This window comes from Bos grunniens, chromosome 3 (assembly GCF_055505025.1).
Source record: "Bos grunniens cultivar Pamir isolate PY7600 chromosome 3, Bosgru_T2T1.0, whole genome shotgun sequence".
Taxonomy (NCBI): domain Eukaryota; kingdom Metazoa; phylum Chordata; class Mammalia; order Artiodactyla; family Bovidae; genus Bos; species Bos grunniens.
In genome coordinates, this window is record NC_141167.1 from 63,035,641 (window position 1) to 63,063,569 (window position 27,929).

The window sequence follows — 27,929 nt, forward strand, 5'->3', positions numbered from 1 at the left end:
ATGAGCTGCAGCTGCTAGCTGATTCCCTCCTGGGATGTGTAATTAGATTCCCATCTTGTTGGTCCCAAAGACACTACCTGCACCCAACATCTGAAAGTTTTAATGTAAGCCATCTAACCAAGTGGAAAGAAACCATGACATTCCTTTGTAATGGTGGCTAAGCACATCTTATCTCTGTAAGTTTTGGGTTCATTTGCTGATCTAGTCATCCTGTTCTTTGTTCCAAATCTAACCTTGTATTTCTATGCTCCAGACAAGAGAAAAGGACTGTTTCCTGGCAGCCTGTGGGTTCTCGGTTTGTGGCAGGTCTGCTGAAGACCCGGGCAAGGGAGAAGAAAAGGAAATTAACAGGATGAGGAGGAAGGACCAGCTGCCTCCAGAAGTGCACACAGAAATTCATGCAGATGTTCAGATCAGTACAGAGGCTGGACTTTGAACTAGGACTCTGAAGAGTGAGAGGAAGGGGATCCCAAAGGAAAGGAGGCTTATTTGGCAGGTGAAAGCTGATCAGGGCCATGTCCACAAAGTGCTCTACGATGCCTCACTGGTATAAACTCTCACTGATACACATTGACTGATAGAGCTTTTTCAACTAAGTGGAGTGTGTGGCCCTTCGGTCAAGGCCAGGGCTAAAGTTTATGTCCATGCTACTTTGAACTAAGGTTGGGCTAAACAAATGGAAAGGACATCTATGATTATAGTCACTAGGGAAGCCCCTGACTCTTAACATGTTTCATAATCAGACATGACTGTGCCCAGCTTATTGAATGGGCAGGATGGTCTCTCCGGCTTAGCCTTCTCATTGTTTTCTGCTTGCTTCCTCTTTGGTACCTTAGGTCTGAATCTGACAGTGGCCTTGTTGCTCCTCTTTTCTTTTTTCCTTTTCATCCAGATCACTTGTTCACCATTCATTTGCTAGCTAATGTGTCTAGAGCTGACACAAAAAGTGGTATGAGATGTGATCTGAGAGATGGGCAGGAGCAACAGCATTTTTCCCCCCTTGAGAGCAGCATGAAGTCACTGGAGGGATTTAAGCACAGGAACAACACATTCTGCCACCCTGCATACTGTGTGGTAATAGATTGTAGTGGTAGCAAGAATAGATTAGGGATCCCAGTTAGTGATTTCAGTCATTCAGGCAAGAGATGACAGCAGCTTGGACTAGGATGATGGCCATGAGTATGGGGAAAAGTGGAGGGACTCAGATATATTTTGGAAATAGAAACACTGTATTTGGCTGGTGGCTCAGACAGTAAAGTGTCTGCCTACAATGCGGGAGACCCGAGTTCAATCCTTGGGTCGGGAAGATCTCCTGGAGAAGGAAATGGCAACCCACTCCAGTACTCTTGCATGGAAAATACCATGGATGGAGGAACATGGTAGGCTATAGTCCATGGGGTCGCAAAGAGTCGGACATGACTGAGTGACTTCACTTTCTTTCTTTCACTTTCTTTTAAAAGGTGAAGGAAAGGGGAGGTGGGATTAAGCATGATTCTTAAGTTTTTGGGTCGAGTGGCTGGGTGAATAGCTGTGCGATTTTCCAGATGGAGAAGAGTAGAATAGTACGTGGGTGGGAGTGGGGTGGGAATGTGAAACAGGAGTTCTTTTTTGTGCATGTTAAGCTTGAGATTCCTATCAGACATCTGAGCAGATAGCTATATATGAGAATATGGAGGAGCTCAGGAAAATGAGCCCCAAGCCAAGGAGTGTTCCTATTTTGCAGCTTATGTTTCCTTCAAGATCCTCCTATAGTGTAGGTATGGATGGGGGTATGCATGGGGGACTGACCACTTTTAGCCACAGACTCTGTGGGAGCAGGGTCAATGGAACTCTGGAGTTTAGGAGACTCTTTTGGGCCCATTGCTTAACTCAGCATGGGAGCTTACAGTCTTCCAGGCCCATGTAACCCTGATGATTTTGGTAGCTGCCGTAGTTTTAAGGTGATGTGATTTTTGACGGATGTCAAAAGTCTGAGTTCAGAAACGACTCAGTGACAAACTCAGGCGGTTCTTGTGTGGGGAAGGGTGGAGAAGTCATCATGTCATCTGGCTCCCACCCACTCCTGCCCACTAACTCAGAGCATTGTATCTCAGAGATCCAAAGGAGTCAAGTGTCAAGAATATGACGCATCAGAGATACAAAGGAAAAGGAGATCCCAGCATGAGTTAATGACCGAAGAATGCCTTAGCCCATTACATAAGCGAAAGTGAAACCTCTGAGGAACAAATAAACAAAGGGTATCATATTGATATAAAAATACAAGCTTACTCTGTGGTTGCTGACATACATCACTGTGGAAACAAACTCATGTCCGAAGTGACTATGGTTAAACTTGGAACCACATGACAGGAGCTTTAGGAAGTTCCGAAGTAATCAAGAATAACTTGAACAAAATAGCTTTCTTCCCCAAGCTATGGCTTTGAGAGAAAGCACAAGGATTCCTCTCTGGAGAGGAGGGACCACGATGCAAGGGGACCAAGTGACTCAAGGTATGTTATTTCATAGAAAAGAAGGAAACTACTGTTGCCTTGGAAAACAACTGTAAGTTGACTGCCATCAATCAGGATTCAGCTCTAAAATCCATGAGACTGCAGTAGGATTCTTTTCTTCTCAGCTATGCATACATTCAAGCTTGCCGAGAAATCTTTCTCCTTTCATTTCTTAGGAAAACCAAGACTGTTACTTTGACCCTATACCTTACCATGTCGCTCTGCCAACTAGGAAACTCAGAGTCAAATGAAGGCCCACCCTTAACTTATAAGGACAGAAAACTTCAGGTAAATGTAGTTTTAAGTCCACCTCATTATTGGATTAACTTTGTTTTTAACCCTTAAAACAGTGTGTTTCACATACCATGTGTTTTGAAATGAAGTAGAATACAAGAAAAAAATAAATAAACTTTCTGCCCAAACAAGGCAGCATGAAAAACAGGTACCTGGTGGTACGATATCTCAATGAACAGAACAGGTTCTAATTGCTGTCTGTTAGACACCTACGTCAGTATCATTAAATTCATTAGATAGACAGGAATCTTGTTGCAGCTATAACATGATGGCACATTAAACGTTCATGAACAAGAGAGGAGGTGTTCAAGGTAAGATGGGCAGAGCCAATGAAAACAATAAGCTGTGCAATTCCAACTCTTTTAGGGGTTGATTTTCACCCAGCCTGGGAAAGGCTTCCAGGAGGAGCTCCTTTGGCTTGCCTAGGTGGTTCTCTTACAGAGAACCTAGGTACGCTTAGTCCCTCAGCTTCCACCTACTGGGACAGACCAGACTGTTGTCCAGACCCATGGGTTAGAACCCACCCTTGACCTCTGGAAAGGTTACTTTGCTTGTTATCTGATTATTTTATTTATATGTTACCAGTTTTACTCCTTTTTTCTGTTTTTAGAAAATTAAAAAGTAATTTTTTAAATCCCAAGAGTAAGAGAAGGGCCATAAAAATTCAGATATACCAAAATATATAAAATATAAAATCAAACTTCCTTTCTTTTCCTCTCTTCTCCCCTTCCAATGCTCCTACCCATTTGTCAAATGTAGCCACCACTAACTGCAGTGCGAACCCATCTGGATCTTTTCTGTACACATTCAGACGTCTTTACATACACATACATAAAGTCTGTGTATAGTTTTTTTTTCTTTAAAGAATTTTTCTCTTCACATTCTATAACTTGCTTTTTGCAGTCAGTAAAATATTATGAACTACTGTTACATACATAGCAACCACATTCTTTATAATGGCTACTGAATGAATCATGAAACTATACCAAAATGTACTCAACCTATTAAGGAACATAGGTTGTTTCTAATATTTTGATAGGACAGATTAATGCTGCATTGAGCAGTATTATACCTGTATTACTCTTTTTATTTCTAAGAGTAGAACTGCTGGGTCAAAGGGTATACATGTATTGAATTTTGATAGATACTGCCAAACTGCTTTCCAGAAAGACTGACCAATTTGTACTTCTACTATGAAAGAATGCCCTTTGTTCACATTCTCATCAACAATGGATATTGCCTGCTTTTTTCCTTTTTCTTTTTTTTAAATTTTGGCAGAACTGATTGGCAAGAGCATGGTACTTATTTTAATTTGTATTTACCAGACAAGTAATGGAGAAGGCAATGGCACCCCACTCCAGTACTCTTGCCTGGAAAATCCCATGGACAGAGGAGCCTGGTGGGCTGCAGTCCATGGGGTCGCGAAGAGTCGGGCACGACTGAGCGACTTCACTTTCACTTTCCTGCTTGGAGAAGGAAATGGCAACCCTCTCCAGTGTCCTTGCCTGGAGAATCCCAGGGATGTGGGAGCCTGGTGGGCTGCCGTCTAAGGGGTCGCACAGAGTCGGACACGACTGACGTGACTTAGCAGCAGCAGCAGCAGCAGCAGACCAGTAGTAAGTTTGATCACTTTTAGTCTTTTACTATGGGTACAATGAAAGACAAAGTTGAAGAAGTGGTTTTAATGTATTTCTTTTAGATACAGATGACCAGTCCAAAGTGTGATATTTTCAGCTACTGATCTCTAAGAGAGCTTCCTTGGTGGCTCAGATGGTAAAGAATCAGCTTGCAATGCAGGAGACCTGAGTTTGATCCCTGGGTTGGAAGATGCCCTGGAGAAGGGAATGGCAACCCACTCCAGTATTCTTGCTTGGAGAATTTCCATGGACAGAGGAGAGTCAGACATGACTGAGCTACTAAGCACAGCTTAAGAAGATCCATATTTGAATGTTACACATTTCCGTGTTAGGAAAGTCAGTCATAATTGTACTCCCAAGGTCAAATTGCATATGGTGTTTATTCTTGGCTTTACATAATGGCTTTGGCCCAGAACATTCAAAGATGTCAGAAATGTATTTTGATAATTTTCCCTTGTGCCAACATTATCACGCTAGCAGTTACGAACAACAGAAACAACTCTGACGGAATTATGGATAATAAGTTTATTCTGTAATGGTTGAGAGCCCACAACTGGGCTAATTAATGGGATGACTGGCCCCCAGTCAGACCTTGCTGGTCTCATAGCAGGCATGGTATGGCTGGAAGGTCTCCTCCACACAGCAAATGTTTTAAATTTCTTGATCTCTGTGCTCAAGAGTCTGCTTCTAGGGAGAAAGCATCTATTGGTTTAACTTGGGCCTCAAGGGAAGGCAGGCTCTTAATTACAATCCCAATAGACTGAATCCAACAGGAAGAGATCCTTCGTCAAAAGAAAACTGGGGTATTGTTAGGGAGTGAAGTGGATGCTAGTCAGCCAAAACCAAAACAGAACAAAACCATCCTCTACACTAATCTTTCCAAATGCCACTTCTTTTCTTCCCCTTGTAAACCCTTCAGTTCCCACAGTCTTCATAGATAATCTTTCAGATAGCATAGCAAGCTGCTTATATCCAGAATGGGGACCCCATGGGGCAGAATATCGGAGACCAATTTATTCAACTTGCATTTTGTGCTATGCTTTCTCAAGTATTTTCTACTATTCCAGCCCTGGGATCAAAACACTGAAGTCAAGACTCCCCTTGTGCTCCAGTGGTTAAGAATCAGATGGGGAACACGTGTATACCTGTGGCGGATTCATGTTGATATATGGCAAAACCAAAACAATATTGTAAAGTTAAAAAATAAAATAAAAAATATATATAAAAAAATAAAAGGATATCAAAAAATAAATAAAATAAAAGATTACTAAAAAAAAAAAAAAAAAAGAATCTGCCTTCTAATGCAGGGAATGAAGGTTCGATCCCTGGATGGGGAACCGAGATTCCACACGCCACAGAGCTACTAAGCCTGCTCAATACAACTAGAGCACCAGGTGCAGTAACTACTGAAGTGCTCCAGAGCCTGTGCTCCACAACAGAGAAGCCCAAGCATCGCAACTAGAGAAAACCTGCCCACCGAATGACGACCTAGTGCAGCCAAAAGCAAAAAATACACTGAAGTCTTAGAATAAAAATTTTTCCTGAGGGGTTATAATATTGGCTTTCTCTCACTCTGCATTGTACTTGGTTATCCTTGAATACATAGAAATTCTGTGTATTCATTTATTTATTCATTCATTCATCCAACTACTACTTATAGAAAGCAATGTTGTGCTATACATTGTTCTAGGTGCTGAAGGAACAGCAATGAACTGGAAAGATAAGGTCTCTGTCCTAGTAACAGATGAGGCTGGAAGGAGGAAGCAAGGCTGGAATTTGGACTTGGGATTTTATCTGAAAAGCAATATAAAATACTTAAAGGTTTTGGACAGGTAAGAAATACAATCAGATTGTATTTTAGATACATTATTTTAATTTGTACTTTAAGTCCATAGAGCATGGACTATGCGGAGATAAGAAGAGAAGCCAAGAGACCAGTCCGAGGACCAAAGTGGTAGCTGGATGAGAAAAGATGTTAACTTGGACTAGTTTGGTGGCCAAAGAGAGAATGAGATGTGGACAGAATAAAGAGAGAAAGCTGAATGAATAGGATCATGTAGCTGGTTGGAGTATTAGGGAAAAGGAAAGAGAAAAAGATAATTCTGATATTTCTGGTGTGAGCAACTGAATGAATAGTGATGACCCAGGGGAGCTGGTTAGGGGGAAGTAGAGAAAAGAATGAACTAGCCATGTGTTACACTGAGTACATGTGTAATTGTCATGTCAAGTAAGCAGTTAGGTCAGGTCTGAAGGTCAGAAGAGAGATTCAGTGGTCACTAAACCAAGGAGTTAGAAGATGATGTCCAAGGAGAGGGTGAAGATTGAATAGATGGGTCACAAACATTGAACTCATATCTTAAATAAAGGAACTCTGGAATAGTTTGCCTCAAGAACTGTTTCCCATGGAGCCCCACATCCATTCTTTTCTGCTGCAGTTTTTTTCTGCTCCAGCACCAGCTGGCCCCTGCTTGTAAGGAGGTTACTAACTCAAGCAGCACTGCTGGCGGACCCATCGTTTGGCCCAGGTCATAGAAGGATTCTCAACTAAATCTGTTCAGTTCCGTCTTGTGTGCAGGGAGACATGTTCCTCATTGTGCCCACATCCTCACACAGACTGTCCAGGTAAGTCTCCCACCTTTAGCTCAAGGGCTCACAGGTTTCTGGGGCCACTGGACACAAGGATACACAGGCTATGGGCTGTTGTTAGTGGGATGGTGGGTCTACCCCTTGATGAGTAGCCCATCAAGGCTACTCTACCCCAGCCCCGAGGCTTTCTACTCTGTTCCTCGGTCTTCATGGCAAATCTGAGGATCCTCCTCCCTCCACACTGTCCTCTCTGGTGCCACCTGCCTCTCTCCTGCCTCCTTTCCTCACACCAGCACTAGGATGTCCAATCATTAACTATGGAAAGATCGTATACTCAGTGGATCCTTTGGGTCTTTGTTTCTGTTTCCATCTGCAGTGCGGAGAGAGAAGAAGGGAAGGGAAACACACAGGAAGCATGTCAATAGGCTGAGAACTCTGCTACACTTTCAGATGACAGCTCCCCTACGGACAGATGGTTCAGGAATCAGCTAAATGCTGGATTTCTTTACACTGCCAGGAGTAACTCAGAAGGCTGGGGATATGGCTGGAAAGATCAGACACCCAAGCTGTTGAAAACCACAGTTTTGGTAAATATATGCACAATTTAAAAAATGTATTTGCAAAAATCTAGTTGCCTCCAGTCCAGTCTTCCCTATTAATCAAAAGATTTTTTCTTGAGCTCTGTGGCCCAGTCTATGATCCCAGCTCTGACCGCTGTTGCCCATGCAGGTCTCAATGAATTTCTCTCAGTCTCCAGACTTCCTTGGCTGACAACTTGTTCCTCTTGGGACACTTTTCGCCGGAGCTGAGCAGCCTGGCCCCCAGCTGTGCGGGGCCCTCTCTCCGGTAAGAGGAAACGCTTTCAGCTTAGTCCATTAACACAAACATTCAAAAGCCACAGATCGTGTTCACATAAATAAAACAAGATTGAGAAAAGCTTCACCCCAAGAAACCAAAGGGGTGTTTTAAAAAACTGCCCCTGCCTTCCAAGTAGGCAGGCAGCAAAAGCCACAGTGATTCCAAAGCCTTGTGTGCTCCTTAGAGCTGGGTGGCTGCAGCCACAGGCCTTTGAAGAGGAAATGCCATCCCTGGGACAGGCAGAGAGCCAGCCCCCAAGTCCTGAAAGTACCAGAGAGAAGCTGAAAGCAGTGAAAGGAAGGGGGAGCACAGCTGGGAAGTGAAAAATGGGAGGAAGGTGCAGAGAAAATAAAGGGGGAGGCTCTTCCCATCTGGGCTCCCCACACCCAGGCCAAAGAGTCAGTAGACAGAGCAATTCACTGTGCCCCTGAGACAGAGCTGGGCATGGAGAGGCCTGGGCGGCGGGCACAGCCCAGAGTGACTAAGGCTCCGTGGAGGGGTGTGTGTCTCTGCTGAGGGGTGGAGAGGGGTGGTGGTGTCTGGGCTGAGAGATGCCTTTACTTTGAAAGCTTCTGAGGAAATTAACTTTACAAGGTGCCTCCCTGTCTCCCAGAGTTATTAAAAGAAAGGAGGGAGCAAAGAAGAAATGGAAAAATGGTAACACCTCAGGAAGGGCTGAATGATCCCAACTGAAGGAAATGGGAGGCAGATTAAGTGATGAATGTGAAACCTCCTCTCAGGGAGGAAGAACTCTGAGTGTGACCTTGTGTAAATGGGAAAAAACACAACAAAACAGAAAACCCCCACACAAAGCACAACACTCAGTGTGGCCAAGGGCAAAACAGACACACATACACATGCCCTTTGAATATATAGGATGAATGACTAATTAAATAGCCTAGGAACTTCCAAGTAAAAGGTCTGTTGGTACTTCTGTCTCAATGGGGCAGCACTGAATGCTGAAGGAATGGAGCAAGGAAGAGAGGTGCTGTAAGTCATGGGGTCCCGAGAAGGTGCAAGTCTTGGGAGCCTTTGGAGTCCTAACAATGGGGCCCATAGATGGATATCTATCTGGACATCCATTGCTTGTGTGCTCCTTAGAGCTGGTGATGAAGAGAAAAAAAAGCATGATTACTCTTTAAAAAAAAAAAAGGAAGCCAACTGAAGCCATTCATTTCACAGGAAGCCAGGTGTTTTCCTATGTGTTAAAAATCTGGGATTTAAAAATTTAAACCCCTCCTGCCTGACAATAATCCTCAGATCAGATGAGGCCACCCTCGGCCAACTCTGGCAAGCCCAGTTACTGTTTGAAAGCATGATCCTTAGAAGCTTGTGCCTGCCCAGACACGTGTACCCACAACTGCCTTACATTCAGAATTGCATTCAGGTGGGCTGGCAAATCCAGGGTTGGAAAAAATATACTGGGAGAGAAACAGCCTACCTTCCACTCCTCTTCTTGCTCTTCACTCCTAAGCCTTCAGTCCCCTAAGACTCTGCAGGTGACACAGGAGTGAGTGACCTTCTAGTGGCCGGGTATCTTCTGTGTTTCCTTCCAGACAGTGCTGCATTTGCCTGGTGGTGGAGGAAACATTTCCAGCTGGTTTCTGCTGGCTCCTTCATCAAAGCTGCTTCTGAACCTCTCATACTGCTCCTCCCAACATGCAAAGCCTTTGGGTGGTTAGGAGTTTTCTCCACCAAATTGTCAGAGTCCTGATGACAGTACAAGACAGAAGCTGACTCACCCAGGTACGCAAGGTTATGATGGACAGCTCCAGTCTCCATGGGCTAACTTTTATTTTCAACTCCTCTAATTATTTCGTGTGTGTTTTAAGAGAATTAGAAACAATCATAGCCACTTATATTAAGTGTTTACCATGTGCCAGATGCTTTATATATATTACTCTATGTAATTCTTGGCCTGAGACAGGCACTGTGCTGTTTCCTGGGTTAGCTGAAGCTCGGAGAGGCTGTGCAGCTTGTGAGAGGATATAGGACTAGAAAGTCAAAGAGTCAGCATTTGAACTCAGTTCTAGTTAATTCACTAATGGGTTCCTTCAATCAGTATCCTGGACTGGCCCCAGGGGCCAAAGATAGATTTATTTCTGCAACAGGGAAAAATTGGTAAGAAATCCCATGCTGAGCTAAACCTTTAACTAATATAACTCAACGGTCTGCCTCTGGTGTTGACCAGCGGAAACATTAGACAGGCAAGGTTAGGACATCATATTAAAAAAGTTGAGCACCTGCCTAAGTATCTCCTAATCTCTCATTGATACATGCTAAATCCATTAATATTTTCAGTCTACATCAATCTCTGGGATACTAGTTTGTATATGTTTATTATTGTCTACATTTACCATATTTTTGGGTACTCTGAATTACTTTTAAGTTTCAAGGGACACCCTCATACTTTGTTATTCCTAGATTTATTGGCTGATAGAAATCAAGACCAAAAGGAAAAAAAATCTCAACAAGCTGAAATGATAGAATGAAAATGAGTGAGAACAAATGACAAGTCATGAACTTAGGTTCAGTTAGTCAGCTGACTGCAGAATGATGGCGAACAAAGATGGACGTTGTTACTTCATGGTCAGCCGTGGATAAGGTGATCTTAGGCTGCCTGAATAGAAACATAGAGTCTAGGACAAAGCGGGGGACAGCTCTAGTTTAGTCTACACTGTATATGTATTAAGTCATGTTCTAGCCACACAGCTTTAATAGTAACAAAGACATCTGGGTGTTAAATTAAGAAAAAAAAAGTGAGAAAACCACATTTCATGAAGAGATCTGATGTGTGTATTGAGGGAAAAGTGGAAGAGGGCAGGATTTAGTGTCTTGAAACATTTGAAGCCAGGGAGTAGCTTCAGAGGGCAAAACTGGAATCAAATGGAAAGAAATTTCAAGGGGCCGATTTTGGTTCAGTATACGGGAGAATTTTTCTATCAAAACTTCCAAAACAGAATGTGCTGCCTCTAATGGTGATAAACTTTCCATCCTCGGGATATGCAAAAAGAGGCTAGATGACCACTTGTGAGATGCTTCAGACAAATTCTGAAATTGGAGGTGGGCAAGGGTAATTTCATGACCTCTAGGCTCCCTTCCAGTTATAAGATTCTCCATTTAATATCTCTCACCCTTCATTCACCATCTGGGCAATCCTTAAAACATCCAGTAATCTCTCAAAGCTTCAATTTTCCCTTCAGTAAAAGGATTACGAAACCTGTTAAATCACAAGTTTAATGTGAAAATGCTAGTTATATTTTACTAGGATTCATAATTATATTTTTTAAAATAAAAAAATTTTCATGAATCACATAAAAATCACCTTGCTTAAACCCCTGAAGCGTCTTTCGAGGTCCTGGACTAGTTGATTTCTATGGTCCTTTTGGTTCTAAGATCCTACAATTCTGTGGTTTTGCAGAGACCTTAAAGGTCATGACACACAGGGGAAAGAAAGCTCCTTGGAAAAGACAACAAGACCACTAAAAAGAGGTGCTTGTTTGAGTTTCCTCACATTCTCTATGTCACTTAGGAAATTTTGTTGTTGTTGCAAATGAGGGGAAAGCCCTCCAGAATGATTCCAAAATGAAAGCAAAATGTTATAACCAGGATCCATCTCTTAACTCTGCTTCTAGTTTCTCACGCTGGGTCCCCTGTGGCAGCAAAAATGGTGACATCCCCATGAGTTAGGCTAGTGAGGAAGAGAGATGGAGTTCTAGCAGTCCTAGCAAAAATTGGAGGCTCACTCTGGTATGGATTTCCATGCCCATTCCTGAACCAATGACTGTGGCTGAGACGGAATGGGAAGGTGGGCATCAATCCCAACCAGCCCTGCAGCTGAGGATATGGGGAAGTGGCTCTCAGAGGAAATGTGGAGAACCAGACAGGACTCAGAAACGTTGCCTGGTCCAGCCTTCGGCTGCCTGACAGCAACCCATGGCTTCCACACACACACAGGGCATGATACTTCTCTACAGGGACATCATGTGAAACTCCATTACTAAAGCTAGATCCAAGTTCAATATTTCATGTCAGTGTGCAAATCTTGTCAAGTGATTCTTCTTTGTTCAGTGATCTGTGGGTAAATAAGAAGTTAAGCCACACCCTATGTATATTAGGACAGGGAAAACAGAAAAATTCCAAATTGCAAAGGACATCCAGTGGCTACCAGGCCTCACACATATTACAATCTTTTTGGACAAAAGTGGCAAAGACTCCCTATTTTGCAGGGAAGTGGTGGTCTGGGGCTGCCTCAGTTTGCACTTTCTAAGAGGATCCCCTTGTCCCCTGTTTCTGTGAGAGAGCCTTTTCATAGGACAGCACAGCTTTAAATACCATTGCTCTCTGGTATAAATGGGAGTGCATCTGTGGTGGGGGAAGGGGTTCCAAGGACAGTTTTCAGACTGGTTCCCATCTATGTGTTTCTGGTTTTGATGGTTAATTTTATGTATCAACTTGACTGGGTCATGGGGTACCCAGATATTTGGTAAAACATTATTCTGGATGTTTCTGTAAGGATATTTTGGAATGAGATTAACATTTAAATCAGAAGAGGCAGTAAAGCAGACTACTCTCCCTAATATGGGTGGGCCTCAGCCAATCAGTTGAAGGCCTGATTAGAGCCAAGTGGTTGACCACCCACTGAGTAAGACAGAATCCCTCTGGCCTGACTACCTTTGAACAGGGACATTCCTTCAGACTCAAACTGAAACATCTGCTCTCCTGGGTCTTAGCTTGAGCACTTACCTTGTAGATCTTGGGACTTGCCAGACTCCATAATCACATGAGCCAGTTCCGGATAAATCTGTTTCTCTCTCTACATATATATCTATTGGTTCTGCTTCTCTGGATAACCCTGATAATACACAGGTCAGTTCCATGAGTTAGTAATAAAAGTAGAGATCTAGCTGATTTATAGCTTCATTTAGAACACAGATTTGGGGTGGCTGTAAATTACTGGCTTCTGCCTCTATATTGGTCTCTTCTGGGGCAATGCAGTGCAATGACCTGGAGCTACTCTTCCTTTGCTGGAGGGCTGCACACCCGCTGCATCTGTTCAAGAGGCACGGCTGTCCCTTTGGACAGGTCAGGAGGGTGCAGCAAGAGGATTCTAGAAGAGGTATGGGAGATCACACTTATTCTAGGTCCTAATCTTTCTTTGGGCTTCCCAGGTGGCTAAAGAATCCTCCTGTCAATGCAGGAGACCAGGGTTCGATCCCTGGATTGGGAAGATCCCCTGGAGAAGGAAATGGCAACCCACTCCAGTATTCTTCCCTGGGAAATCCCATGGACAGAGGAGCCTGGCAGGCTACAGTCCATGGGGTTGCAAAAGAGTCAGACATGACCGAGCGAATAAACAACAATAACAATCTGTCTTTATTGTACTTTTCCCTTCTTTTTTCTTTTGCTCAAACTAATTTAATTTTACAAGGAATCTGGCTTTTCTATTCAGCAAAGGATCCAGATGAATACACTCAGTTGACTTGGGTCACAGGCAGAAACTGTTTTTTGTAGCAAAGCCTTATTTCATTCCTTCTTGGTTTTAGAGGCATTAGCTCTTGTAAAATGTACAGAGGCTGCAACCTGCAACCACTACATTCCTACAACCTGAACTTTCCAAGTCCCTGAATGCTGCCGCCCAGAGAGTCACATGGGCTGAAAATCCCAGTGTACATTAAACAATTTACCACAAACCAAGAACTGCCAATAACTGACTGTGTTAAAGACTGTTATTGTCCCAATACCCATCTAATTATCCTCCTTAGTAAGAAGAGTCCACAATTTTTAGTTAGGCACATTGCCAACCAGAAGGACTTCTTCCCATTCCCTTGAAAGCAGGTGTGGCTATACAGCCAAGTTCTGGATATGGGATATCAACAGAAGTGCTGTGTGCAACTTCCACAAACTGTCCATAAAGGGCCCGTTAAGATTATTTTTCCTTTTACAGACCAACTTAATCCTCACTAGCACCCAGAAGTTCTACTATCTTCATTCATCCAGTTCTATAATCCAGGGGCTGCAACTTGCCACGCTTCATTTCCTGGTATTAAATTCTGACAGTTGACAGAAAATCTAACTTACACAAGCTTGATTAAGGGAGGAAAAAAGAGGAATGTAATGGGTAATGTAACTGAGCACTACACAGGGATATATGGGTTTGGCTTAATCTAGATTCAATCAGCTTCCTCTGAGTTGTCACCAGTCTCAGGCAGGCTCCCCTTACGGTAGCAAAACAAGCTAACCTGCTTTTAACGTGCATCTTTATAGTAGGGGAGATTCTATCTGCCTGTTCTGTAGGTCTCTTGGATTGTACCAGCTTAGGTTACCTGCACAGTTCTGAACCAAACACAGGATCACGGGAGTGGGATCTGTTGAGGCTGCTGAAAACCCACCCTAGAGCTAGGGTTGGTCTTAATTCCATCTGAACCAGATCACTGTGAACAGAAGGAGCTGCTAGCTTCCCAAAGAAACTCAAGGTAGTGTTACGAGAAGGGGGATGCATATTGAGTAGCAAACAACACATTTTACCATACTCTTTAATTTATACTTGGACTATCACTTGGCCTAAGCTTTACAGATTCACTACCACCCTTTGGAGAAATCTTAAACAGGACTAAAGGAGATTACAAAATATTTTAAAGTCCTTTTGAATAGACTAAGTTATAGGATTTCAAATTAAGTACTGTTTGACGGGTTAAGAAAGAACTTGCTGTCCTTCATGCTCCTAAGGGGCACGGAAGTTTGGTAGGGGAAAGGAAGATTTGATTGCTTAGGAAAAAAAAATCAAACCAAACCTCCCAACAGGTCTTGGCACTTAAGAAAGTGAGAAAAGAACACCTGGATCATGCTTTCCCTTTGACTGTCCACACACAGGTCAGCCACAAACAGTAGCTTCCTTCTTGCAGAGTCGCATTAATTCATTACCTGGAAGACTGGATGCCTGCTCTCACTTGGCTTTCCTGGCCACCTCAAGTTTTCCATTTCCAATGCTTAGAAGTTTTGTTTGTGAGGGTCCAAATGTGGCAGGAACTATTTACAGGCTTCTAAGCTGCACTCGTTACGCAGGCCAAGGGTGTTGGCTGAACAACCGACCAACCTTTCCAGGGAGAGATCTGAAGCAGGGGATTTGAAAAAACACCTTCCAATCTGTCAGGAACATGGAAAAAGTTGCTGTCTCTTCTACATTGGCGGGGGCGCCAAAGCACAACATCACAGCATCTGGTTAACCAACTGCTAAAACTTCAAAACACAGAGATCAGACTCTACTGTTTTTCTTTAGGAACGCAGAGCAGCAGTCAAGGATAGGACCACAGGGTTCTAGGAAAAATAAGAAGTTATTGGGCTTCAGGGACTGTCTTTGCACCACAGAATCATTCTGTATAGACTTAAACTAGAATCAACTGTTCAAAAGAGCCAAAAGAAATCATACCAAGAGGTGATATGTGACAATCTCTTCTCATGGTAAAAATAACTGAGAATACTTAGCAGAAAACTGGGAGAAGGAAAGCTTTTCTGAGATACAAAGTGAAACAGTTATTTGATGAACACTGCATTACCTACCCAAGGGGGATGGAAATTTCCCTTTTAAAAATCAAGAGGCTTAGTTTACTTTCCTTGGTTATACAGTTTAGAGCATGAACACTTGCTTTCATGAAATTAAGAATTAAGACTCAGATTTCACTATTTACAAGGCCTTTGTCTTTTCATGGATTTTCTCCAACTATCCCGTTTCCACTTTTGAAGTCATTCTCAAGATTTCCAACAGGTCCTGAGATTACACCTCCTCCCCTATGGTTGTCCTAGCTCCCCAAGCCTGTCCTGTCCAGAAGCAATGCCCACCAGCTCTCAGGTGGATTCACCAGTATGCCAAGCACATGTTCCTGCCACAGCTCAACATAAGGTCAACCCAACAATCATTAACAGCTGTCTTTGTGTCCTTATGTCTTTTCCATGTGGGCTCCCTTTACAATATAGTCCTGGACAGCCATGTTCCCTGAGGTCAGTTGTAACAGTTCTGAGCAGTGCTCAGTTCAGCAGTGCATAATCCATCATGGACAGTGAAACAGACTTGAGACTAACATCTTGGATCCCACTGAAAGAAGCTGGCACTAGCATTAACAGCTGGTTTCAAACTAACTGAAGTGATTGAAGTTTTTATGCCCAAACCAGCAAAATATGAGTAACATGGATGAAAGACTCAAGACAGGAACTGAAAACATTAGGAGAAACAGCCCACTGTCCATCAACGGCGAGAAAAACCTCCAAGAAAAGTGGTTTCACAAACTCTGAAGAAACTGTCCTACTTTTTCAAAAAATTTGTTAGGTAAAGTAGCCTATTAGAATAATTATCCACTTTTAAGTAGCAGTAAACTGTAATGTCATCTCGAAATCATTATGAAACATAGTATGACTTCAGGATGACTTGATGACCTGGGCAGAGCCCATCCAGGAGTCCAATTAACCTAATGGTTAAGGACATGACCTGTGAAGCCCGACTTGCCTTGGTTTAAATCGTGGCCCGCCTAGTGAATTTCCATGTAACCCATCTGGTTTGGACCTTAATTTCCTTTCCTATATAAAATGGGGATGACGGTACTGTACTTTATTGACTCTGGAACCCACATTTTAACATTCTTGAAATCTTCAGGGCCTTAACAAAGGCCGCTGGCCAGGCCACAGTCATGATGTACGTGTCATTGTTGGGCACGTGTGGTTGTCTCTGGTGGCACACATGGACATCAGCAATCTTTCAATATTTCATCCCACAGGCCATCGTCTTAATAACAGCTGACCAAAATCCTTCTGTTAAATACCTTTAGATCAGGAAACATCAGTGTCAGAACGTGCAGAATCGGTGTGTGTCTGACTCTTTGTGACCCCATGGACTGGAGCCTGCCAGGCTCCTCTGTCAGAATTTTCCAGGCAAGAATACTGGAGTGGGCTGCCATTCCTCCTCCAGAGGATCTTCCCAAGCCAGGGATCAAACTCATGTCTTTAGTGTCTTCTGTATTGCAGGTAGATTCTTTACCACTATGCCACCTGGGAAGCCCTCATTCCACAGACCGTTGTCTTAATAACAGTTGACCAAAACCTTTCTGTTAAATACCTTCTGATTAAAACACCAGCATCAGAACTTGCAGAATGGGTGTCAGTGACTTTGAAGGAAATTGCACAGACAGTGGTGGAGCAGTTCATTAAGAATTGCTGCATCATGTGGTCTGAGTCATAAAGGTCAGACTATGAAGTTTTAGGAATGCCTTACCCAGTTAATTTCACTTATTTAAAACATAAGCACAGAATGATATGTTTGTCTCAATATCACATTACATTAGTTCTAGCTACTTTTTCCATATTTTAACATCTCAAGTCAGGATGTGTCATACAATTTGTTGAACCATGTATTTTTATTCTTAGTGCTATACAAAATGGTATGTCTTACAACTGACAAAGTCTGCGATTTATTGAAATAAAACTCCTAAAAGAGCTTTTTGCATAAGCATTCTAAATTTTCTAAAAAGCATTGTCACAATTTAATTGGCAGCATTGTTTTGTTAATAAAATGGCGCATCTTATCACTAATGACACTGTGCAGTCAATGAAACACAGCAGTACTTACTTCACCGGACTGTGAAGAATCCGTGATTAACAGTTGTAACGTGCTTAGAATGGTGCCTATGTTCTATGCTTTTAGACAATAATACTAACCTATCAGTCAGGGGCTTTGCTATAGACTGAGAGATATCAATCTATAACAAAACCTTAAAAATTGTTTTCAACCTAGAGAGCTTCCCTACTTCTCCCAACTTATCTCAATATCCAGTCTTTACTGAGATCCTACTTTATGCCAGAAACTGCTTGATATTGTGCCATAATTATCAACCACAGATTTGGCCTTCAAGACCAGTTAAACAACAATTTGAGCAATAATTATATAGACAGGAAGAAAGATAATACCAGGTTCTGAGAGGAATTAAGAGAAGGAAAATATCGAACACCCATCATTCATCATTTAACAGTGTAATAAGTTTGAACCTCTATTGCCTTGGTTTTCTCATCTGTAAAATGGATTTATTTTAAACCCCATCGATAATGCTAACATAACATAAATCAGTTCCATTTTCCACCTGAGCCCCTGTTCACAAATGCACGTGGGCTCAAATCCCAACTCTTGGTGGAGGCAAGGAACATGAGAGAGAGAGTGAAGGTGGGTGAGGAGATGGTAGGCTGTCTCAGGAAGTGGGGAGGCAGAGGGTGAGTTAATCTCAAGAGAAGGGTGCTAAGATGGGCACTGACTACCTGAGAGACTCCTGGGCTCCTGCTATTTTCTTAGATGTACAAGACAGACATAGGCCTGGCTCACAAGTGTCAGAATAGTGCATGGTATTTAGTAAGCTATTAATATATGCTAGTTATTAACCTTATTATCAGTGTGATATTAAAAACACTTAACAGGCAGTGTGGCATGAGCATCTGCCTATCAGGAGACGCATGCAGTGTGAACATAACTATGGGTTCTGCATGAGAGGCTCACAGCCACGACTGGTCAAGCTGAGTCTCAGAGAGTAGGGAGAATATGCTCATATGGAGATTATGAACAAGGAGAAAGGCACTTCGGGGGGGAAATGCTTGGGATGTATATATGGTAGCGTTTTTGTTGTTTTATGAGACTGAAGTTAAAGGGTGGAGATAAAGGAAAGAAATGGCTGTAAAATTAGGTTGGGGACCAGTCATGAAGAGTAAGTGGTATTGTATTCATTAAGAAAACAAAACTGGCGATAGCAGAATTGTGTAGCAGCTTATCAAAGGCTAAAGGATGCATTTGGTTATGAAGTTCAAAATGAGTGCAGCTCACCACACTTCAATATGGAAAATGCCCACACTTTAGTTCATTTTAAAGAACACATGCACACATACTTGAGATAGCTTTCAGTTGACCAAAGTTAAAAGAAAATATTTTGTAAACCTCCTCAGAGGTTTAAGGGTCTATTTTTACTAAAATAGTCTTCATTTTTTTGAAGCATTATCCTCCAGTACAACTCTAATTTCAAAATCAGTATTTCTCATATGTTGATGAAATGGGCAATTTCCAAACCCCATTTTGGAAACAGACTGGTGCGGTGCATCTGATCAAACCAGTAGCAACATAATGTCAAACACAAATGGGAAGCATTAAAAAAAAAAAGCCTATAATGGCAACTCAGCAGCAATGGCACACGTAGGAACTAAAATCTCTAGTTAAAGCCAATGAAGGCCTCCAGATTAATTCTGAATTTTACTCCTTAAGTGATTTCAAATCAGAAACCCCCTGCTACTTAAATTCCAATAAATGTGCAATGGACATCTGTTTGTTTCTTTTGTATTCTCAGGAACCACCTTTCCTCTACTGTTCCCTACACCCTTCCTTTTTTTGGTAATTTCCCCTTCCTTTGGGGGAACTCCTCATCAGCTCAGGGATAGAATGTGATCTAATCTGGTTAAAATGAAAGTTCTTACCCCCAGTTTTATATAACTTGCTGCCAAGCTTTGTATGATGATGTAAGCTGAAACCGTCGACAGCTGTCACCTACTATCCTTACCTCACTCCAAAGTGGGCATCCCCAAAGAGAAAGCTTGCCTGGGAAAGAAAACCAATCCATGGACAAAAAAGAAAAGCAGGGTCAAGTATGGGAGATGGAAAGACAGATGGCTTCTTTGTTGTTTGGACCCAGTCATGCCCAGACTTCCCAGCACAGGAGTCAATGAACTGCCTTTCATGCTGACTCTAGTTTGAGTTTTTGACACTTGCAGTTGAAGGATGATTGGTTAATAAAAGTATTCAATACATACCTGAAAATAAACCTAACACATTTTAATACAGTCATTTATGACTAAATAAAAGCAGCTTAGGTTATCTTTACTTAAAATTTAATGCCTGATATGAAGTCAGGTACAACACACTGTATATGCCAAACAAATTAAAGAAAACATATAAAGTAAATTGTTGGCATTATATGTTTAGCATTTCACTAACATCCTGAAACCTGAATTCTATCACTTGCTACAATGAAACAAATTGGCTCAACTACACTTAGGAATATTATAGTAACTCTCTTTAATTCCTATTTATAATATGAACAGGTGCAAGTTTTGTTTACTGTAAATTTATGTCTATTAATCCCATATGTAATAATTAGCAATTATGAAAGGCCTACCTTCCCTTTGAAATCATTGTTTAAAAAATAAAGAAGGCCAGGTGGAGCCTTTCTCCTTTTAAAATATGGTTCGTGAATGAAATGCAGGATGTTGAACTTAACATGGGTCAGGGAGTTTGTTTATTCATCAGAATTTGTCAGGAATCCAAAATGGTGAAGGCCTCTAAAAAAGAAATTGGGTTTTAATACTACAAACTTAAAGGGCTCTCAGTGAATTATTCCAAGTTTACCCCATCCAAGCAGCTGACACAGTTATTCACTAAAACACGTTTATTGTAAATTCTGTGGGAATAAATGTGCATATTAATCAAATGATCTGATAGTTATATTAAGGGAACTCTGCTATATTCTTTCCTAAGGAATAGTCCATAATTTAAAGTCTAACAGAATTCTAGACAATAGATATGGTAAAGATGCATTAGATCATGTGGGGTTTTTTCTGTTTTTTTTTTTTTTTTTTTTTCCCTCCCCAGGAGGGAAAGTACAGGATAAATCCTTTGGTTTTTGTCCAGTTTTTCAACTTAAATTCTAGATGGGATGGAACTCAACACTTTTCTTGGAAATGAGACTACATCATAACAGATTTCACTGTCAGGAAATTCCTCTCCACCCTGACACTCAGATCACATGTTCTTTTTGTATACTTTATCCCACTTTTCCCAGTAACAATTCTGTGACATGTCTGATTCAATTCATTATCTTTCTTGCCTGTCTCAAGAAGATAAATCTCACTGTTAAGATTGTGAAATCCCATTTAGTTTTCAATCCTGTAATTATTGTGAAAAACATAATTCTACACACAGTTTTTACTATATATGGGGAGAAGATCCCTGAAGCTGCTTTAGAAAGTATATGTATTTTTCAAACGCCTAACCTTTACTGTCTATGAATCACATTTCTACCACTACTCTATATCAAAGGTCTTTGGGCCATTACTGTCTTTAGATGCTCTTCTCCAATTTCTACCCCAAGTTACATATATTTGTATTCTATAAGTTTCTTCTGTGCTTATAATGTTCTCATTATCTTTTCCTATTTCTAATCTTTCCAAGTCTCTTTTAATGAATATCTCTGGTTTCTTTTTGGTCTAAAACTTTTCTTAATTGTAAACTAAAAATGAATTACATTGATATTCAATTTTATCATTTGTTTTCTTAACCATTAAGCACACAGATGCAATACAGATGTAATAATCTTTTATAGTCATATTGCAATTTCATAACTATAAATTCCAATAAAACTAGGAAACTTTAATTTTAATAAGTGAGATCATAATGTATACAGAGCTGCCATAAGGTAAAAATTAAATCATGTATATACATAAATACACATACACATTCCAAAAGTACTTTGAAGAGTTCCAAGTGTTTCTTCTTTAGCTATTGTTAGATGTTTCCAAACACAGCATTAAACTGCTCATCACAACACCCCATGTGGTAATGCCAAGAGGAGAGTTGGAATGGGGTGAAAGGCACAGAATTCACAGTAAGACACAGCTCACTGTGTGGACAAGGAAAGCCAGATTCGCGAGCACTGATGGTTCAAACAACAATGCGGAATCGCTGCTGTTCTGAACTGACTGTAAGAAATAGAAGTTCCCAGTACTTACACAATCTTTTACATAGGACATCATACCAGGTGCCACCCAAGTATAGAAGATCCATTCAGTTGTCTCAAGAGGTTAAGTTACACACAAATCCCAAGGACAAGAATGGGCATCTGAGAGACCAGTCCTCCTGTGGCTAGCTGGTGTGCCACATGGCCCTTCTTAGTGAGGTTCCGCTAAAGAGAATGCCAACTTTTGGCTAACGCAGGATCCTTGGATCAAACTAACACAGTTTTCAGCCTACAGAATAAAGCATATTAAAGTCTAAGCTTTTCAGGAAGCTAGAAAATACATTAAAACATTTTCTTTTTCCAAGATGGTTTAATCACTTTTCAGAGAAACAAAACTTTCCAATGACCAAGTGAAAGTACCCCCAAATCTTCCAACAAGGTCCTCTGCCACTATCTGGGTACTGTCACATTCTTCCTCCAAAAGAAGTGCTCAATTTTCATCACCAATGTTCTTAGTAGATTCACTTTTCACTGAAAAAGTAAGTAAACATACAGTCAAGAGTGTATACTGTTTCTGTTTAGCCTGTTCTGTTTTTCCCTCTTCTCTCCTCCCTTCTGATTCATACCAACAGCACTGCTCATGGGGACAGACAAACCATGTCATGTCCCAGGCAGCTGAGATATACAATTCTGGCCACAATAAATACAGAAATGATGTCTGAAAGTGGCAATTATGTTTTGTGAGGTAACATCCTTCCTGACTCTGTGGAAGACTCAGGAATGGTCACTTCACAGTGTGGGTAGGATCCGATACTTGCACCACTGAACAGACCACTATTATCACTCAGGCTGGCCAAGTGTGGTTGGAATAAATTTTTCCAGGATTTTTTTTAAACTTAAAATTGAGGGTCAGTATATATTGAATGAATGTGGGCTGACAGAAGACTAGCTAATCGCCATCTCCTTCTTTTCCCAGGAAAGGAGACTGAGAGTAGAAATGGAACTCCTTTAAAGGAGTTGTCTTGACTACAGCAAAACTATGATTTACTCACTAATGGAGAGTTCCAAGAGAATAGACACTGGGCCTTTCTCTCCTATATTTATTTCCCCCGTGTAGCATGTATACTGAACTAATATAACTGTAAACTACTCCAACTTATAGACTGTTGTTTTTTTTTTCAATTTGCAAAATGGGAACCAGAACAACTGCTCTCTTTATTTTATTGTACAGGGAAGCTAAAAGGAAATAGCACATAAACACTTTGAAAACTGTTATGGTTAAAATACAGATTATTTGCTTGAGGCTTATAGCCCTTTATCTCCATTGTGTAGGTAAGGAAAATAAAGCTCAGAGGCAGAGTGAATGCCAAGGACCCAGCTAATAAGAGGTGATGCTAGAACCATAAATTTGGATCTTGCTTCAAATTCCAATTGCCAAGTTCCTTGGGTTTGCCAGTGGTACCTAGATGTAACACTGTACCAGCAACCAAACCGGTGTCCATCAGGTCATTTTTACAAGGAAGGCATTGAAATAGGTTCTACCCAAGATATGGTCCTGATCTTTGTAGAAGTTCAAGATCCTAGCAGAGTCCTTCAGGTCTCTCTCCATGAGAATACAAGGTATTCGTTTTCTCCTCTGGCTTTCTCAGGATTGAAACCATTATAGACCTGATTGCACTGTAAAGTTGCCCTGCGGTAAAGATGGCCTGAACTCCATCCCCATCCCACTGCCTCCCCTCTGCTGCCCTACCATGCCACACACACACACACACAGAAAGAGAAAGGGAAAGAGAGGGGGTAAGCAGGAGTGAGGCAGGAGAAAGGAAGAAAGGATTTATTGGCCCAAGAAGAGACTGATGTGGGAATTCCCTGATGGTTTGGTGATTAGGACCCAGTGCTTTCACTGCCGAGGGCCCAGGTTCAATCCATGGTTGGGGAACTAAAATCCCACAAGCCTCATGTCATGATCAAAATAAATAAATAAATAAGTAAGAAAGGACTGATATATAAGTAACTTCTAAGTTAGTATTTTCACTAATTCAAGTAATCATTTTTGGGTTGTGTGCGTGCATGCTACGTCACTTCACTTGTGTCTGACTCTTTTAGACCCTATGGACAATAGCCAGCTAGGCGCCTCTGTCCAAGGGATTCTCCAGGCTAGAATACTGGAGTGGGTTGCCATGGTCCCCTCCAAGGGGATCTTCCCAACCTAGGGATGAAACCCGCACCTCTTAAGTCTCCAGTACTGGCAGGCAGGTTCTTTACCACTAGCGCCACCTGGGAAACCTAAAAAGGCAGAAGTATTCTGTGATTCTGAGTTATATTAGAGGAAAATATTTTGCTAATTTTTTAAGTTAATGGGCTTTGTGCTGTTTGGTATTGCAGTTTGGGATGCTTTTCCGTTTGCTGCTTACTGAAGTTGCCCAGTTTTTTTCTTTTAATGGAGCTCCATTCTTTTTCCTTAGTCTGAAATGTAGCATGCCTTTACTGTGTCATTTAAATCCACCAGCTAAGTTTGGCAAACAGGACCTGTGAGACAAGAAACACCATTCTGAGCACTTCCACTGGACTGATACAAGGTGTGGGGACAGCACTCTACGCCTCCAATCCGGTGCTGCTACACTAACTGCTTAACCTTTTCCAGTCAACCTTTTCCATTTCATAAAAAGCCAAAAGCAAACAAAACTTGTCTATTGTCCATAGATGGAGGCAGACTTTTAAAAAAATAAACTATGGCCATCTATACTCATAACAAACATTTTAACAATCATCAAATGTGAAAACAACTGAATCCCAGGCCAGAAACACACATTCCCCAAACTAGAAGAGAGACACCTTTGCTATGAACTTGAGATCAAAATCCAACATTTTTTGCCTCTGGAGAGAGAAAAAATTTCAAGGCTTTCCAAATAAAATGCCCCGTTCTTATATAACACCCCCTTTCTGCCCTCCTCCCCCCACCCCCGCACTAAGGGACCACCCTGTAGAATATCCAGTGCTGTGAGAATGTACAAAGAAAAAGACACCTTGAAGTGCTTACACAAAGAAATGCATCTACAGGAAGACCTGGCATTATTTTTAGAGTCCATGTATTCATGATGTGACAATACTGATGTGGTCCTTAAAATCCTGCTCGATCGTCTTCAGTCCTCTGCCACAGCAGCTCTAAATGATCCTCTATACTGAAAGCGCAAGTCACTTGAGGTTCATGTAAATAAGTCAAATATCGAACAACCACCAAAAAATACCAAATTTTACTTCATAAGGTTCCAAGTACACTACAAAAGTAGCCTTTTCTTTTTGCTTCGTGACAGGAAGCCTTACTTCAATGTGCACTCCTAAACAAGGTGAAAGAGGAGCTGTGTGTGCTGTGTTTATTTACACAGACAATGTTTGCTCTGGCTAGTAACCCATATTACTAAACAACTTTCCCTGAAACCAACATTTAGAGAGAGAGCTATGTGAATTATATTAAGGAAAAAGAAAGGTTTTACAGTTTTTTTCCAAAAAAAGTGAAACTCGACATTTAGTACTGAAATTTCTAATTTAATTTGAAAAAATAGATGCTCTCAAATTGCAAAAAAAAACCCACCAAAACATAAAGTCAAGAATTAGCCTAAAGATTTAGAGAGCTAACTGATTTTTAGAAACTTCATGTTTGCCAATTAAAAATCTGGCTTCAAATTGTGGCTTAACAAAATTTGGCTAGTTTAAAAAATTTTTTTCTATTAACTTTCACAAAGAAAAAGAGCTACCATACACACATACAGAGAAGATCTTACAACAAAGGCTATTGCCTATTAAGAGTCTATAATGCTGGTATAACAATAAAACCTGAACTACATATTTCCAATCCAAGGATTTTATGGTTCTCTGGAATTACAATGAAACCCGGTCTGTACCTATAATTATTAGCTGAAAGTGCTATATAGTGGTTCTGAGTTAAGGTAAGTAACTTCTTCTTTTTAGAAGTACTTTTAAAATTTTATTCATCTTCTAGAATTTACATTCAGCTACATAATTAGTTTCAACAGTAACTGCAAATAGGGATAAGTCACCTTATATACTAACATTTTACACATACAATTTCCAGTTTTGGTACTTCCTCCCAACTTCACTACTCACCAAAGAGGGAAAAGTATAGAATGCTAAAAATGTTTTGTGATCTTTCATTTTAGGAATCTCTAAGGAGTTTTAACTAGGGAATAAATGTATCTGATCTTAGACTGACTGTTACTTAAAGATTATTACCTTAGAAAAAGACAAAATACAAAGAACTCCAAAGAGGCAAAGGACATCTTTTTAGAGGCAGACATTCAATGATTCATTCATTTTAAGTTGATGAAAGCTTACAAGGTCTCAAACGGGACAGAAGCAACAGCTCAATCATATTTTTCTTTATAGCATTATCTGTAGTTACAGAGGAAATTCAGTTAAGTGTGTAAATACAGTGAGAAAATATATAAAGACAATCATGTAACGGTTTCAATTTCACCAGTTATTTAAAAGTTACCAGGAAGAAATTTACACTCACCTTGGTGAAGAACTTTCATGTCATTACTGTATTCTTTTAATACTACATGTAATGTTGGGTATTCAAGGATCACTTTGCCCCTCAAATTGTCAAGGAGACTTCTGTCAGGATCCAGCTCATAATATCTTTTAGAAAAAAAGCAAAACAAAAATAAAAATACTCTTTTATTTGAAGTTATTCATAAACAAAATATGAGTCCCTTATATTAAAAAATTTTACATGGAGATGACAATTCAATAGCTGTTTCCTTATAAATATAGTAAGTTTACTAGCATTAAGAAAATTGGGTAAAAGAGCTATTATTATGAGGTCCCAAAGTAAATCAAAAGCATATCAAATAATTTGATATTAGGAAAGCTCTAGAATAAGTTATTCATTTTCATCTTAAGGGATAGAGGCTTTTATATAATATCTATATTTGATATGTCATGAAATTTTTCTTGGATAAAATACCGACTAGCTAAAAACTCAAATTCCTCAAATATATTTAGTTTGAGCCTTAAAAGAAAACCAAACAACTAGCCCTGATAGTTTATAGTTATATATGGCAGTAAAATAACTGGCTATAAAATACTTCTGTGAAAATTTAATTCTAAATTATATTTTCCAAAATTTATATTACCATATAATTAAATCTGGCTTTCCTTTATTTTGAAATTAAAAAAAAAAAACAGGTTTGAGTTTATGAATTAGGTAAAAGCACAAAATATAAGAAATATGGAGTTTATCTATAAAGAGTTGGACACGACTAAGTGACTTGCACTTTTTGGGCTTTCCTGATAGCTCAGTTGGTAAAGAATCCGCCTGTGATACAGGACAGAGAACCCAGTTCAATTCCTGGGTTGTGAAGAGCTGCTGGAGAAGGGATAGGCTACCCACTCCAGTTTTCTTAGGCTTCCCTTGTGGCTCAGCTGGTAAAGAATCTGCCTGCAATGTGGGAGATGTGGGTTCAGTTCCTGGGTTGGGAAGATCCCCTAGAGAAGGGAAAGGCTACCTACTCCAGTATTCTGGCCTGGAGAATTCCATGGACTGTATAGTCCATGGGGTCGCAGAGTCAGACACGACTGAGCAACTTTTATTTTCACTATGACATAAGCCAGTAAATGTGTCACAGGAAATTTAGATGTTAATATTCCTTAAAGTATGAAATTCTCAAGTCATTATTTAAAAACAATTTTTTTTTTCAGTTGATTAAAGATATATGCCCCTAGCATTTTTCCTTGCTTGCTCTCTGAGGTAGGAAGAAGGGTGAATTTCAGCTAGCTCATTAGGAGCTGTTTAAGAGAATGTGCTGGCATGTGACTATCATGTCATGTCAAAGAGGAGAAACCTCAGAACCTCCACCAGTGTAGTGCAGAAGTTCTCCAACTTTCTTTCTCTTATCTCCACAGATGACAGATGATATTCACATGCAAAGCACACATACCAAGAGATACCAGGCCTGACAGCTGGAACACCATCCTCTTTCCTTCCACTCAAGAAAGTACACTGAAATACCAGTGATCAAGAGTGAGGCTGCCATTGAGATACATTTGAATCTGCTGTAATTTTAAGAGTAAAACATTCAAATTTTGGTGTTTCTTAATTAGCAACAAACTGTTTGCACCACACTTTGCAGCTGACTGAGACACGCAGCACACTACACTCTTGGTGCAGTGATTCCTCTGTATGCTAACTCTGTCCCATGCACTAGTTTTTCACTGAGGGGAAACAATTTCTTCACAAAATGCAAAGCTGAGCCCACTACAAAAACTGATTTCTTTTTAAGAAATGAGTGACAAGT

General features: G+C 40.7%; 1 protein-coding gene and 1 long non-coding RNA gene across 10 annotated transcripts in view; one reads left to right on the forward strand and one right to left on the reverse strand.

The window, feature by feature from the left end:
* Positions 1-253: 253 nt before the first annotated feature.
* LOC147375709 (uncharacterized) lies at positions 254-27,719 on the forward strand. Of its 4 annotated transcripts, none has more exons than XR_015160377.1 (8): positions 360-496; positions 2,094-2,489; positions 2,666-2,777; positions 6,111-6,252; positions 6,856-7,042; positions 7,383-7,593; positions 7,736-7,852; positions 9,421-10,111. It is a non-coding gene; the product is annotated as an uncharacterized LOC147375709 (long non-coding RNA). The 4 variants fall into 4 exon arrangements; XR_015160378.1 differs by having other exon boundaries at positions 7,757-7,852; XR_015160379.1 differs by lacking the exon at positions 7,736-7,852 and having other exon boundaries at positions 254-496; positions 9,421-9,710.
* Positions 21,235-27,929, reverse strand: part of ZNHIT6 (zinc finger HIT-type containing 6) — a 61,857-nt gene continuing 55,162 nt past the window's right edge. For 4 of the 6 annotated variants that reach the window (XR_015160376.1, XR_015160375.1, XM_086390917.1 and 1 more), the window contains 2 exons: positions 26,147-26,271; positions 21,235-22,143 (listed from right to left, as the gene is read on the reverse strand). Coding sequence is in view for 4 of the 6 variants with exons in the window: in XM_086390917.1 (XP_086247043.1) it covers positions 22,103-22,143; positions 26,147-26,271 (166 nt within the window). In the remaining 2 variants the exon portion in view is untranslated. Of the gene's footprint in view, positions 22,144-25,137; positions 26,023-26,146; positions 26,272-27,929 lie in introns of those variants that run through there. The other 2 variants (XM_086390914.1, XM_086390916.1) reach the window with 2 other exon arrangements.